Here is a 16,773-nt window from a genome sequence, read left to right on the forward strand (position 1 = left end):
TGTTCTCCCAACTCCTGCCGCCTCCGTAGCCAGGTGGGAAGGAGCAGCAGTGCGTAGCACACGCTTCTTGATTAGACCGGGGTTCGAGCCCGTCACCACCAAATACGGAGGATGCGGTAAGGTCAGGGAATGACCACCACATATCCCGGAGCAATATGGCCTTAGTTGCTAATGCTCCTAAAAACCAAATAACAACAAATCTCCCAACTCCACTAATCACTTGGAGCTTTTTGACTTCCTCTCTTTGCAACTTGACTTTCTCCAGTCCAACTTTCCTAACAGTGAGGCAATTTTCCTTGGTGATTTTACTATTTACGACTCCAGCTGGCTTCCGTTTTCTAGTCACACCGACCCAGTAGGTCGAGATGCTGAGGCTTTTGCAATTACTAATGGCCTTGCACAGATTGTTCATTTACCTACAAGAATACCGGACAATCCTAATCATACAGCCAACACGCTTGATCTTTTTCTCACAAACAACTCTTATAAGTACACGGTTGAAGTGAGAGATCCTTTAGGCACTTCAGATCATAATTGGTGATTGTCTCTTCTCCAATGGAGCCTTTATCTCATGGCTATTCCCAACCTCGTGTTGTTTGGCATTCATCATCATCATCATCATCAGCCATTTTCAATCCACTGCAGGATGAAGGCCTCTCCAGCAACTTTCCAGTTCCTTCTGTTTTGAGCACTGGACATCCATTTACTACCCACAAACTCATGAATTTCATCTATCCATCTCCGCCTTTGTCTTCCAGGTTTTCTTCTAGCTCCTCTTGGATACCATTCTGTTATTTTCTTAGTCCATCTGTCATCATGTCTTCGAGCTATGTGTCCTGCCCAAGACCATTTTAGTTCTTTAGTTTTGATAAGAATGTCCTTTACTTGAGTTTGTTGCCTAATCCATGTGTTTCTCTTCTTATCTAACAGTCTTATTCCCAATATGATTCATTCCATTCTTCGCTGTGTAGTTCTCAGCTTCTCTTCCATTCTTTTGGTGAGTGCCCAAGTTTCACTTCCATAAGTCATGATGGGGAGTATACATTGGTCCATTATTTTACGTTTCAGACAAACTGGGATATTGCTCTTCAGTATGTGACTATATTTCCTGAATGCTATCCATCCAAAATTTATTCTTCTCTTGACTTCCAGCCATTTATCACTATTACAGCTAATAACTTGTCCCAGATAAGTATATGACTCCACCTTTTCAATTACTGCTCCTTCAATCATTATTTCCCTTTCTGTGGCATACTTGTTCATCATTACTTTTGTTTTAGCCATATTCATCTTTAGTCCAAAATCCTTACTAGCTGTGCATAACTGATTAAGATTTTCCTCTAATTCTTTGGGATCATGGCTTATGACCACAATGTCATCTGCAAATCGTAAATGGTTTAGGTACTCTCCATTCACATTGACTCCTTTCTGCGACCAGTCTAATCTTCTGAAAGCTTCCTCAAGGTCAGCAGTAAACAGCTTCGGAGATATTGTGTCTCCTTGTCGAACTCCTTTCTCAATTTTAAATTTCCTACTGTCTTTGTCTAGTCTAATAAAGGAGGTAGCACTCTCGTATATTTTCTTCAAAATCATAATATATGGGGTATCAATGCCTTGTCTTTCCAGTGCCCGAAACATTGCCTTATGCTGTATGGAGTCAAATGCCTTTTCATAATCCACAAATGCCAGGCATAATGGTATTTTATATTCATTTGCTTTCTCCATTAGCTGTGATATTACATGAAGGTGATCCATAGTTGAGAATCCTGTCCTAAAGCCAGCTTGCTCTTTCGGTTGATTCTCATCCAGTATTCTTTCTAATCTGTTAGTAATGACCCTTGTGAACAACTTGTAGATGTGGGATAGCAAGCTAATTGGTCTATAATTTCCAATTTCTGATTTATCTCCTTTCTTATGCAGCAAAACTATGATTGCATTATTCCACTGCTTAGGCGTCACACCTTTTCTAATGCACTTTGTGAAGAGCCTTGCCAGTTTTTGTGTTATGTCTCTTCCTCCCAATTTTAACAACTCTACAGTAACTTCATCTTGCCCCGGGGCTTTCCGATTCTTCATTTTCTTCAATGCATGTTCTACCTCATCAGGAAGAATATTGGGTATGTCGTACGTGTTGCTACTTTGCAATCCATCTTCCCCACTGCTGGCATCATTCCCCTGCTCCTTGTATAATTCTCTATAGTAGTCTTCTGCTATTTGAATTATGCCTTCTCTGCTGTTTATAAGTACACCATCGCTATTCTTCAGTTTCAGTATCATTTGTCTTTCTGTATTACTGCTCATGGCTGCTGATTTAAATCCTTTGTTTTCCCTTAATGCTTGTTCTACTTTTCTTGTGTTAAATCTTCTTATGTCCTCTCTGAGTCTCTTTCTAATGGCTTTGCATAACTCAGTATACTCGATTTTCTCCCTGTCAGTGTTTTTCTTGCTTTTCATTTGTCGTCTTCGGTTCATCATGACAAGTGTTTCTTGACTAATTTTTTCTTCTTTGGATTTCTTTTTCCCTATAGGTTTCTTGGGCTTTATCACTTTCAAAAAGTTGTAATATTCCTCATTGATATCTTGGTCCTCAGCAGTCTGCAGAAGCTCAAACTTGTTCTTAAGTTCCAGTACATACTGCTTTTTCTCCTCCTCTGTTATTTCAAAGACCTTTGTATTATTTACTCGAGTCAGTTTTTTCCTTTCCTTTCCTACATCTATATCAAGTGTACATCTTACCATTCTGTGATCACTTCCAACATTTACCTTATTCAGGACGGTAACATCATTCACAATATATCTTCTGTTAGTGAGGATGAAGTCGATTTCATTAGTAGTTAATCCATTTGGACTCTTCCATGTCCACTTTCTGTTCACCCGTTTCTTGAAAAAAGTGTTCATTACTGACAGTCCTTGAGATTCTGCAAATTCCACAAGTCTTTCACCTCTTTCATTTCTTTCACCAATTCCAAAATTTCCTATAGTTCCCCTTTCTGTGCTGTTTTGTCTTTTTCCAACCTTAGCATTGAAGTCTCCCATAATAATAGTGTAGTGGGTTTTCTGCTCATCTAGAAGAGTCTCAATTTCAGTGTACATTTCTTCAACCTCTTCATCATCATGGCTCGATGTTGGTGCATAAATCATTATAATCTTTAGCTTGTATCTCTTAGAAATCTTGAGTATTAGTCTTGACACTCTTGGTGATGTACTTTTGAATTCCAAAATGTTGTTTTTAAAATCTTTATGGACCAGAAACCCAATTCCACCTTCACTCCTTTCACTGTTTCCATTGGTGTACAGCAGATTTCCACTTGATAAACTTATAAGTGATTCATTTCTTCTTCTTGTTTCAGCCAAACCGATGATATTCCAATTCACATTTTCTAATTCCTTTTCCAGCTCTAATATCCTGTCTTCACCGATGAGTGTTCTTACGTTATAACAGGCCAAGTTCAATTTCCGTGCATGGCAGCCTGGTCGTACCCAGAGATTCTTAGCACCCTCTGCTTCCACTCTGATCCTCTCGCTGCCGTAAGAGGGAGAGTGAAAGCTGCTGGGGACTGAGGGCCATTTGTATTGTTGTGCTCTCATTGCTGGAGGGTTTGGTCTTTTCCTCTTCACGCTGACCAGGCGTCTTGAAGAGAACCACTCTACACGTTCGTTGCCACCTAAGTGACGTAACAGGGCTTACCATCGAGAAGGTGTGCATGAGTGGATTTTAGGGAGGCAGGCCAACCGGACTTCTCCTAAATCTTCTGTAATAGAGAGATATTGGATCCATCAGTGTTTTAGGCTGAGTGTCTGATAACACACAGGATACCTGTTCCCCTCTAAGCCCCTCTAAGTTCCCCTCTAAGTTTGGCATTACAAGAATGCAAAATGGAATGACCTGCGAGATTTCTTTTCCTTGGTCAGATTAATGTTTCAAAACTTCTGATCTCAACGTTTGCTCAGATCGTTTCAGTGAAATTATTCTTGCAGGAATGGAATCCTTTATTCCACACTCCACTTTAAAATCTCGTACCTTTATCTAAACCTTGGTTTTCCAATAAATGTGCTAAGGCTGTACAAGAGAAGAATGTTGCATATCGTAATTGGCTTGTTTCTAATTCTTCAGTTTCATTTTCTGCCTACACCAAAGCTTGCAACAATTGTAAAGCAGTTATTAATCAGTCCAAACTAAAGTTTGAACAGACTAAAATTAGAAAACTTGCTTCTTGCCCTAATGGTAGCTGAGCATTCTGGTCCCTTGCCAAAGCTATAGGCCGCAACTTTTGGCCATCTCTGCTCCCACCTCTGTCCAAACCAGATGGTGCTGTTGTCACTTCAGCCAAGGATAAAGCTGACCTGCTAGCATCCCATTTTTCTTCCAACTCATATATTAATGATCTTGGTAAAACACCTCCCACCATTCCCAACACTCTCCATTCAATGCCTCCTGTGGTCTTCCGTCAAAAGGATGTCAGAAAGATTTTGACGAATCTTGATGCTAAGAAAGCTCCAGGTCCCGATGGTATTTCTCCACTTGTTCTCAAAACCTGTGCTCCTGAACTTACTCCTATTCTTTGCCACCTTTTTTAACTTTCTTATTCCAAAGGTTTCTTATTTCCTTCTGCTTGGAAATTTGCTCATATCCAGCCAGTTCCTAAAAAGGGTGACAAATCCCTCCCATCCAATTATCGTCCCATTGCAATTACTTCTACTCTTTCTAAAGTAATGGAGAAATCAATTAACCGCCAACTCTTCCTTCCATCTGATCAACGATTGCCAGTATGGATTCAGTCAGTGTCGATCCACTGGTGATGTTCTGGTTTATGTTACCCATTTATGGACTAATTCAATGGAAAAGTTCGGTGAAACACAAGTAGTTGCTCTTGACATCTCAAAGGCTTTTTATCATGTTTGGCTTAAAGGTCTTCTAAACAACTTCCATCTTATGGTTTGCCAACTTTTTTTAGTAATTGGTTATTCAGTTTTCTCTCTGATCGCTCACGGAGGGTGATGGTAGATGGCTCTCTGTCTTCTAACTTCTCCACTAATGCCGGTGTCCCCCAAGGTTCAGTTCTTTCCCCCACTCTTTTCCTCTTGTATATTAATGACCTTCTTCCATTGACTGGAAATCCTATCCATAGTTTTGCCGATGATAGCACATTGCATTCCACTTTCCATTTTGAGAAACCTTGCCCTGTTCAATCAGCTTCAACTTCTCGAAAATCTGTACCAATTCCTTAAATGCCGATCTTCAGGTAATTCTCCAGTGGGGCAAAGACAACTTAGTTGATTTCAACCCTTCTAAAACTCAGTCTTGTCTTATATCTTGCAAAAAGGATTCTTCTGCTCCTATGCTTATCTTTAGTGACACTCCGATTTCTAGGCAAAATGATATATCTCTTTTGGGGATTACCCTGACTTCTAATCTCTCTTTGCACAAGCACATTACAAATATTGTTTCCTCTGCATCTAAAAAACTTGGTTTTCTTTTTCGCTCTCGGCGTTACTTTTCTTCCAAACAGCTGCTCACTCTGTATAAATCGCAAAACTGCCCTGCCATGGAATATTGTTCCCACATCTGGGGTGGTGCCCCCAGAACCTCTCTCAGGCTTCTTGATTCCATTCAGAAGAGGGCAGTTAGGTTAATTAATGATTCATCTCTAACAGTCTCTCCACTCGCTGTCTCATAGACGTTACTGTTTCTGCTGCATGTCTCTTCTACAGATACTTCCATGGGCACTGTTCTTCTGAATTGGCTTCTGTAATTCCCGCTCTCGCTTTCAAAACAGTCCGATCAAGTGCCGCCACCAGCCAACATCCATTTACTGTCGCCGACCGGGCTAGCCGAGTGGGTAAAGTACCTGCCCGGCAACCCAAAGGTCGCGGGTTCGATTCCCGCCTCGGGCTTGGATCACTGTACTGCAAAAACCTTTGGAGGTGCAATATGGTCACAGAAGCCGATGCGCCAACAACTACCAAATCAAAAAAAAAAAAAAAAAAAAACCATTTACTGTCCAATTTCAAACTCACAGGACCAACTTTTCATCATCCGTGTTTATTCATTCAGCTGCCGTTTTATGGAACAACCTTCCTTCATACGTATTGCCTGAAAATTACAATCTACAGAAGTTCAAGTCCAATGTCAACAAATATCTTCTTTCTTCTTCTCAACCTCCAACCCAAGCACGGTACTAAGTACTATAGGTTCTAATACCTCTTGTGTTTGGGGTTTACATAAAAAATAAAAATAAAAAAATAATAATATATATATATATATAAAGCTATTTGGTGGTTGTCTAAAACTTCTAAAAATATGGTAGGTAGGTCCAGTTTGAATTTACCCATAAAGAATTGCTCATATTTGATTTTTTTGAAATCGAAGTTTTAATTGTAATTTTCATTTACTGGTTTTATACTATTCATAGTCATATATTTGATTTCACTGGATGATAAATTCGTAACATTTTATGAATAATCATTTGTTATCTTAAGGAGAACTAAACGCCAATCGAAAGGTGCTGAAGAAAACTACTGGGACTGTAGTGTGTGTACATACCGCAACTCAGCAGAGGCTTTTAAGTGTTTGATGTGTGATGTGCGTAAAGGAACTTCTACTAGGTAAGTTATGTTAGTATTTACTATATTTTTTTATTATTTTTATTTTTTTATGGTAATCCCAAATGCTTGATGCTCCCAGTACTCTATACAAGTTGAAGAATGGAAAGGGGAAAGAAATTAACATCATTGAATTTTTGTGTTTCAGTTTTTTGGAAACATCACGAGGAGGAAAATTGGTATGGTGAGTACAGAATTGCAAGTTGAGTTCTACACATACAATAACAAACAAGTTTATCTTGGTGTCAATTCAGAAGAAAATGCCCATAAAATAAAAATAACTATAACTATATACTGGGTAGTGATTAAAAGTGAAGTCTGTGTTTAAATTACCCTACTGAAATATTAATAGCATGTTATTCTACTTTTAGCACCAATGTCACCAACGTTCCTGCATAGTGTGGATTCAGCTAGGTTCAAACTCACTGGCTTATAGTTGGCCATCACCTCTTTAGCGTGTTCTTTATGTAATAGGGGAGAATCATATAATTTTCACGTTATTTCTGAAATCTAATGGGGATCTCAGGAACTACATCTTGCAGCAACACAGCAGGCAGGTAGGTCAACTATTACACAGACCTGAGTGCACCCTTTCCTGTCGATCCATCACTGAAATATAAACAAGTTTGGGCCTAGGGTTAGTGCTTCTCATCCACTCACATGCTGCCCTTTTCAGTATACAGTTAGTCCTCAATTTATGTGGTTAATTCATTCTGAAGGTTTCCATGTAAGTTGAAAAATCGTGTAAGTGGAGCAGTGCTCAAATAAGATATATTTTTGACATATATATTTGTTTCAAAGAGTAGTTGAAACTAAACAGGTACTACTTATGGAAAAAACCCTTATGAAAATGAAAATTTTATTATACCTATAGAGTACATATAAAAACGTAATTGTAAGAAATTATGAATACGTATACATACTGTTCAATTATTATGTGCTCAAACTCTGCAGTTGTTGATGGTGTTGGACCTTTATTCTCTGATTTATCGAAGTATATTTACTTGTCCAGTAAATATACTCATCATAAATCAGCTTATAACATGCAATATCATTATGGACTGCTCTAAACACTTTCGTAAACCATTCAATGTTTGGATCCTGGGCTTTTCAGCTATCCAATCCTTTATTGATCATGTTAAAGCATTCTACTGTCTGCGGCTCAAATTGTTTTTATGGTTCAGAGTCTTATTCTTTCTCTAAAACGTCATCTCCGTTTCTCTGGCCTTAAAACTCTGGTAAAGTTTGTTGCTTATTTCCTTTGTATGACTTTGCAGCAGTTTAATAAAATCATTTTCCTCTAGATTTAATTCATATTTCCTGGTAATTTCTATCTATGAATTTGCTAATTAAACCTTTTGTGCTTTTCTGATCTCATAGCATCTTGAACAAACTGGGAAGTGATCTTCTTCCAGAGTGCTTTCATGGTAGATATGATTTCAGGCAGCATCACTGTTTTTAACAGCTTTATAAATGTTATTCGTAGGTAATGCTTTTTTAAAAGTAAGAGACCTTGATCTATGGGTTGTATGAGGGAAGTTGTAGGCAAGGATAAAAACAAAGGTGAAAACCTTTGTTTTCACCATAGTTATGCACAGTTATTGGACGACCTCGTGCATCATCAACTAACAACAATATCTTAAATGGTAGGTCAATATTTTTCAACCTCATGCACAAAATGATGGAGAAACCAGTCTTGAAAATAATCTTGAGTCAACCATGCCCTTTGATTGGTACAACAGGTAGTGATGTCTTTGAAATATTTTTGAAGGCCCCTGGGTTTTTGCGGTGGTAAACTAACAGTGGTTTTATTTTGCAGTCTCCACCAAATAGAAGTGTCTGCCTGTCCTTTGATAAATCTGACAGTTTTTTCTTGATTTTGTGCTCTGTAATAATGAGCTGGCATGTTTTTTTCAAAATAACCCAGTCTCATCCACATTAGAAACCAATTGTGGCAGGTAATTCTCATTTTTGATGATTTCTGCCAAAGTCTTCTCTATAGCTGCTACTGTGTCTGCACTAGTAGCCTTCCCAGTCACTTTTTTGGCGCCTCCGTAGCCAGGTGGGAAGGAGCAGCAGTGCGTAGCACACGCTTCTTGATTAGACCGGGGTTCGAGCCCGTCACCACCAAATACGGAGGATGCGGAAAGGTCAGGGAATGACCACCGCATATTCCCGGAGCAATATGGCCTTAGTTGCTAATGCTCCTAAAAACCAAAATAACAATAACCCAGTCACTTTGATGTTATATAGTTTAGCACATGCCTTAAATCTTTGAAACCATCCGTGGTTTGCAATGAATGTATCACCGGCAACAGTCACCATGTTTACGCTTTAGTTCTTAAAAAAAGACTTGTGGCTTTCTCCAATATGAGCATAAGGCTTATCAGCATTCATTGTTGTAGCCTCCGTAGCCAGGTGGGCAGGAGCAGCAGTGCATAGCACATGCTTCTTGATTAGACCGGGGTTTGAGCCCGTGACCACCAAATACGGAAGATGCGGAAAGGTCAGTGAATGACCACCGCATATCCCTGGAGCAATATGGCCTTAGTTGCTAATGCTCCTAAAAACCAAATAGCAACATTCATTGTTGTTGGTGTTGACACCATCAACTGTGGATCAGTATGCTATCTGTTGAGTTTAATTCAATACCTTATTATGAAGTGTACACCTTCCACTTCTGGGACTTTTCCTGCTTGGTTTCACTATTTTTCTAATAGACTTCTCCGAAATCATGTCATTTATTTTATATCAGTCAGATTTGCTATCCTTGATTTCTGCTGATTCAGTTATAAGTTCATCTTGTAAAGGTGCCTGTTTAGTTTACTGTCTTTTCTCCTCTCCTGTGAGCACCAATGATATCAACATTTGCATTATGTGGATTCATCTAGGTTCACACTCACTGGTATATTTTGGCTGTCACCTCTTTGACTTGTCCTTTGTCTGATGAGTAAACATTATGCTTTTTGTGTTATTTCCGGACTCTGATAATGATCTAATGGTACTAACATTTCTTTGTTTCTTAGCTCTCCTTGCCAGTGATATCATACTCAGTTTTTGCTTATTTAACTCCATTGGTGGTTTTTGGTATTAGTAGGGGTAAGTGCAAGGAAGCAAACTTATACAGCACCAGCCAAAAAGAAAACTTTGGGGGGGGGGAACCCCACTACCAACCTTATCTGCCCATCCCCTCTAATAATTAGTCTAAATTTTCCTTAAATCTATCAAACTACCACTTTCACAGTGCTAGATGGAAGTCTGTCCAACAATCAATTGCGTCTTGATGATAAATAAGCTCATACACCAACCATTAATTGAGATAGCTCTTTACTGTGACTAGAATTTACAAATTAAAATAACATATTTACAATAAAATTTAATATATAAAATAAAACTGCTATGATCCACTATATAAGAATTAAAACTGTAATAAAATCATTGTAATAAAATTACCTAAAATAAACTGGATTAAAAGCGATAAAACCTGTAGCTTTCGGAAGCATCAGCTTCCTTCCTCAACAGTAAAATCTTCTGGCAACACTTCCTTATATATAACAGGCTCACGGTATTTCACCACGTGGTTCATTTGGCGCATGGTCAGAACTGGAAGCGGAAATCGCTCAGGAGCGCGAAAAGCAAAACCGTTCATCCGTACGTAGGACAATAGTTTCAAATAGGGGATGCAAACGCATACCCCTGTCCCTATTCATGGTATTGTTGTCGGATGAACAGATTTGCAGGCTCTCGACATCCCCACCAAATACGGAGGATGCGGAAAGGTCCGGGAATGACCACTGTATATTCCCGGAGCAATATGGCCTTAGTTGCTAATGCTCCTAAAAACCAAATAACAACCAACCATCGCAGGCTCTCGAGCCATTTACGGTCCCAGAATCCATGCGCTCGATTTACAATAACCGCATCCCCTGGGGAGATTTGATGGTGCCTCTCCCAATAATGCTCAGCCACAGCAGACATTATAATCAGCGGTTTTTATAGCATTTAAATGCTTCCCTAGACAATCTTTTAACTGCCATTTTGTTTCGCCCACATAGCATTCTCCACAATCCAGGCATTTTATCCTGTAAACAACTCCACTACTAAGGTCCTTTGCGATTGAATCTTTTACCTGGGACACAACTGTGTGCGCCGACTGGGCTAGCCAGGTGGGTAAAGTGCCTGCCTGGCAACCCAAAGGTCGCGGGTTCGAATCCCGCCTTGGGCTTGGATCAGAGTACTGCAAAAACCTTGGGGGGCATTATGGCCACAGAAGCTGATGCGCCAACAACTACCAAAAAAAAAAAAAAAACTGTGTGTAACCTCCGCCCGGGAAGCTGCTTTGAAACCCCATAAAATTCTGGTTAACCGCTCAGTAAGGAATGTATGCGGTAGCCACAGGAACAAACGGTTCCCTACAGTTGGACACTTCCTTTGCTGTATCTGTCCATGATCCTCTGGGAGTATCCGCATTTTCTAAGGTCTGCTGTGACCCTGGGACCGTAAATGGCTCGAGAGCCTGCAAATCTGTTCATCTGACAACAATACCATGAATAGGGACAGGGGTATGCGTTTGCATCCTCTATTTGAAACTATTGTCCTAAGTATGGATGAACGGTTTTGCTTTTCGTCCTCTCGAGCGATTTCCGCTTCCAGTTCTGACCATGCGCCGATGGAACCATGTGGTGAAATATCGTGAGCCTGTTATATATAAGGAAGTGTTGCCAGAAGATTTATTACTGTTGAGGAAGGAAGCTGATGCTTCCAAAAGCTACAGGTTTTATCGCTTTTAATCCAGTTTATTTTAGGTAAATTTATTACAGTTTTAATTCTTATATAGTGTATCATAGCAGTTTTATTTTATGTAGAGGCGCCTCCATAGCCAGGTGAGCAGGAGCAGCAGTGCGTAGCATCCGCTTCTTGATTAGACCGGGGTTCGAGCCCATGACCACCGGGAGCAATATGGCCTTGGTTGCTAATGCTCCTAAAAACCAAATAACAACAAATAACATTATTTTATGTATTAAATTTTATTGTAAATATGTTATTTTAATTTGTAAATTCTAGTCACAGTAAAGAGCTATTTCAATTAATGGTTGGTGTATGAGTTTATTTATCATCAAGACATGAATTTACCCAGCCTCAGAGGCCTTTTTCAGGATAATCAATTGCTTTCTTGCTGAGGGCAGATTTTTTCACATCTCTCTGAAAATCACCCTTATGTGTTGTTTAAAAACGAGTAAGGACGCCAACAGCAATTAGTTTACTCAATCCATTTAAAGCCTTAAACACTTTAGTCAGGTCTTCTTGTATGTGCCTGGTTTCCAAGTGATGCAATTTGTAGAACTGAAGTTGTTTGTGGTAAGAGAGTACCTTTTGTGTTCTTGAATAATCTGATTGTTCTTCTTTGCACCCTTTCTAACAGTTCCACGCACTTAAAATAAAGCCTCCAGACCTGTATGCAGTACTCAAGATGTGGCCTGCTGCTTTATACAATAGGAGAATTCACTTCCTTGTCTCTGCTGGCAAAATTCCTTATATCATTGACAAAACCCCATGAGCTTGTTGAATAAACCCATCTGCAGTGCTCAGAGAACTTCATGCCTGACGAATGTATCCTTTGTAACTATATCCTTTTGTTTCCACCATCTTCAGTGTGGTACCAACCAATTGGTATGTTATTCTGATATTACTGTTTGCATTTATCGATTTAAAATCTCAAATACCACTTCTCGGTCCCTCTGCCTAAATCTTCCAGGTCTTGCTACAGTACACCTTGATTCCTGTCATTACCTACCCTGCTAATGTTTATATCATCTGCAAACCTAGACAATATGCTTGCTATTCCCTCATCAATATCTTTAATACACAGTGAAAACAGGGGCATTGCCCCATGTTATTAATAAAATCCCTTACATGATATTAATTGGTTTCATATGTAAATTATTCCATGCAGTTTTCTTTTCCTCAGTTAATCCTGCTAGTTGTCTTGTCATCCATTTTGGTATCCTCTTTTTGTAGTACATTCCCCACCAGAATGAATGTGTTAGTATTAGTAATGACCGCACGGTGCAAAAAAGCCTATGGCTTATGCTGCCCCAGCCCAAAAAAAAAAAAAAACCGAACAAAACAATGATAAAAAAAAAATAATAATTAATAAAAAAAAGGAAATTTAACATAACTTATCCTATCATCCTATGCGCTTCCCTGGCCCCAAGGTACTATCCAGATGATCTTTGAATTTCCCCAAACTGTCAGCCTCTACCACCCATGTAGGCAACTTATTCCAGTAATTTATAACTTGCTGACTAAAATAAAACTTCCTGCAGTCCAATCTAAACATTCCCCCCCCCCCCATAACTTGAATATATGTCCCCTAGTTCTAGCATCATTTATAATCTTGAAATCTTGTGTTTGTGGCATCCAGAATTATTCTCTTAAATATTTCCCATAATGCATGTGGCCAACAGAATACAGTTGCCATCCTGGAGTCCAAGAAATATTTTAATTCGTTATAGTCCCTCCTCTCAAAATGGAGCTCATATCCTTTGAACACCATCCATTTTATGACACTATAGTATCTACCCACTGTCATTGTCATAATTTTGATATTTTTTCTAGACCTATATATGCCCATCTTATGTAACAGGAGAATAGCTGGTTTTAACTATTAATATTGAAACTTGTATAAATGTTAGCAGGTAAACAAAACAGTGAGCAAATGACTGTTTAAGCTTGCGTATGCTTTTACATGTATGTTACGTTATGTAATTAAAATGAATTGGATAATTGGATTTTTCAGAAGCTGGATAGTCAACATCGCAAATTACCATTCATGTGAGTTATGATGCGCTAATATTTGGATGCTGTTAACAATGTTCAGTGGTACTTGGACATGTTGTCACACTCTGGTTGCAACAAAAGAATACAATGGGGGAGGGTCTATGTCCATGTCAGGAAGCACAGTTAGCAGACCACTACAAGAAGTGGGTTACATTCTTGCCTCATCAGCATCTGCAGTAATGCAGGGAAAGAGCTCCTTAGGGAACTGGAACTGGAACTCAACAAGAAATGGTCTGTCACTAAAGATGACACGTTTCTTATTCTAAAGACAATACCATTATTGTCCATAGCAGTAATATGCCTGGGCAATTACTGCTATTGACTATCCCAGCACGCTCAGGGAGTAACATAAAGCATTTGATCAGCTAAATAACATAAGCAAGCTTGTTGCCTGGCAGTGCAATGTAGAATGAAAGAAGGGTGAAAGGAATGAATGGATCGGTGAGAGTAAAAGAATGGCTATGAATGAATTTGATACAGTGAAACAGAAATTGTAGTAAAAAGGAATGATGCTAGTTATAGTGAAAGCGAGTAATCCAGTAAGGAAGCAAAAGAAAGTGAATGAGAGTGAGTGAAGGAATGAGTAACTGGCTGTATGAAAAGACAATTATTAAACAATACTTTAGTGTATACCTACTAACCCAAACTGATCTTAGTACTAACAACACCAATACACTCACTGCATCTCCCCCCCACACCTGGCCTGCAGCCAGAGCTGCTCTTCAACCAAAAAGTAATAGTAAGTTGAGGTGCCTGGGGAGTGAAGTACAGAAAGAAAAAATTGAACAGATGAAATGAATGCCTGAAGGATGTGTGAGAACACAAACCCTACACTTATTGTGCATATTGGTATACTGAGTTGCACTACACACAATTGCATTCCCCCCCCCCCTTGGTGCGAGAAAGATGGATGAGAGGCGGGAAAAAACAATTTAGAACAAGAACGTGGGCCATAAGTAGCCATGGCATGGTGGCTTCATGCCCATCCAAGCAGACACCATTCTGTGGCTACTTTGCCGGTGGTGTGGGATGCAGACACTGGTTAGTAGGGCTTGACTCCTGGCCAGTGTGGGATAGACCACCAAACAGGTGGTCTATCCCACACTGGCTCCAACATAGGGATCTCTTCCCCAATGATCTTTCACTCCTACCACCTGCAGTGGTTGTTCTCTCACTCCCCAACCCTGGGTTACCCCTTCACCCGGTGGGAACCTCTACTACTGTCCCCTCTATTCTTCTACCTCTTTCCCCCCCCCCACTATCTCTCCCAGTTTCACTTTTTTTTTTAATGGCCTCTTTCCCCCCCCCCACTATCTCTCCCAGTTTCACTTTTTTTTTTTTTCTTTTTTTTTTTAATGGCCTCTTCCCTGCCTGTAGCCTTGGCTACCTCAGGGTTTGCCCCACAAGTGCTTCATACTCCCTATTGCCCAATCTGCCTCCTCATGGCTCTGGACAATAACCCTAGACTAAGAGGCCATATAAACAACACAATGCACACTAATACTACATGAACAATCACTAACCTACATAAATCTGGCCTTTACAGAGATTGTATTCATCACATTGGATGATGAATATAATACAGTGTGATGATTGAATTCACCCAATGTGATTCATCACAAAGTTGGGGTGAACCCTTATTACAATTAACACTATATACACTGTGCTTAGGGAGTAGCATACTGGGTTAGTACTCAAAATCATTGGGGCCAATAACCACTAGTGCTAGTAGCCACTATAGCCGCTGTTGTCGTTATTTATAGCATGTTGACAGCAAGACATTGTGTTGAAACCATTCTAAGACTGGTGCTCCATCTGGATTTCTGTGCTCCAGGGGACACTGCCTATCCACATATGGTTCTCATATCCCAACCATGCCTCCATGTTCTTCAGATCTGTTACCCATTGAACACATTAGGGATATAAGATATGCACCGACCTCTACTTTTATTACTTTTTATGTGTTTGTTAGCAGGAGAGACTTTATACAGGGACGAGATACATTTAAATAGAAAGGGTGCAAGAACATTTGCTGAGGCTATTGAGGTACTGTTATGTGGGTCGGAAAACTAATAACTTTGGGGATTCACAGACATAGATTAATAGTAGCCGTAGGCAGAAGTGAAACTGATTCTTGCAGTGCTTATATTGGAATAAATAGCAGCCTGGAAAGCAAGGTGCTGGGGATTTCCAGGACTGCTGGGAGTCATCATGGAATGAGTAAATACTGTGTTATAGTAACTAAGAGTAAGAGCAGGTGCATGTATACCAACATTAGGTGTATAGTAATGAATTTGAAGTGCTGGTCAAGACATCAAAGGCAGATATTGTTGGGATGTCAGAGACATGGTGCCACACAGATATAAGGAATGCAACATTGGAATTTGGGAGTACAATATGTACAGAAAAGATACACAGGATAGGAAGGAAGGAGGGATTATGCTATTAGTTAAGAGAAACAAAATCTAAGGAAGTGCATCCAGTAGACATGGGTGGACAGTGCAGTGTTGAGTCGGTTTGGTGTGACATAAGCACTGCAAAAGCAAAAATGAAAGGAGGAGTGTATTATAGGCCTAATGACTGTGATGAGTACAACAAAACTGTCTGTACAGAGAAATTAGAGTGGGCCAGTAAATCGGAATGTCTAATAATGGAGGATTTTAACCAGCTATTGACTGGAACTTGTGGGTTGGTCACTCACACAGTAGCAAGATTTTTGTGGATTTTTTGGACAATTGTTTTCTACAGCAGCATGTTTGAGAGGCAACCAGAGAGGATAATACTCTAGATCTAATTATCAGCAATGATTATTCAGGCATTAACAATCTTCAGATAGAAAAACTAATATTAAATGGCTGAAACCGATCCTAGAAGAAGAAAACTTAATTCCATCACATCAATTCAGATTCAGACAGCAACATGGCACTATTGAACAAGTGCATAGAGTTGTCAGTTTTATCAACAATTGTCTGGAAACAAAAAAAAAAATATTGCTCGCCTGTGTGCTTAGACATCAGCCAAGCATTTGACAAGGTTTGGCATGCAGGATTACTATACAGACTGAAGCAGGTACTACCTCACCAATTATATATAATTATAAAATCATACCTCACAGAATGATATTACCAAGTGAAACTGAAAGAAGAACAAACCAAGTTATACCCACTATTCTCTGGAGTGCCACAGGGGAGTGTCTTGGGACCAGCGTTGTATACCCTGAACACCGCTGAAGAACAGCTTAACTAGACACAAACTTGGCAAAAAAAAATGGCGGATGAAAACCAGTGAGACAAAATCTACTCGTTACATTCACAATGAGACAGGAAACAT

At 39.6% G+C, this 16,773-nt stretch overlaps 1 protein-coding gene across 1 annotated transcript in view; it reads left to right on the forward strand.

The window, feature by feature from the left end:
- Positions 1-16,773, forward strand: part of RYBP (ring and YY1 binding protein) — a 105,095-nt gene that overhangs the window by 65,742 nt on the left and 22,580 nt on the right. The window contains exon 2 of the mRNA XM_090369143.1: positions 6,481-6,606. Coding sequence (XP_090225269.1) covers positions 6,481-6,606 — 126 coding nt within the window. The remainder of the gene's footprint in view (positions 1-6,480; positions 6,607-16,773) is intronic.

The sequence above is a fragment of the Mastigoproctus giganteus genome, chromosome 2, assembly GCF_048544385.1.
Source record: "Mastigoproctus giganteus isolate SK-2022 chromosome 2, ASM4854438v1, whole genome shotgun sequence".
Lineage (NCBI taxonomy): Eukaryota > Metazoa > Arthropoda > Arachnida > Uropygi > Thelyphonidae > Mastigoproctus > Mastigoproctus giganteus.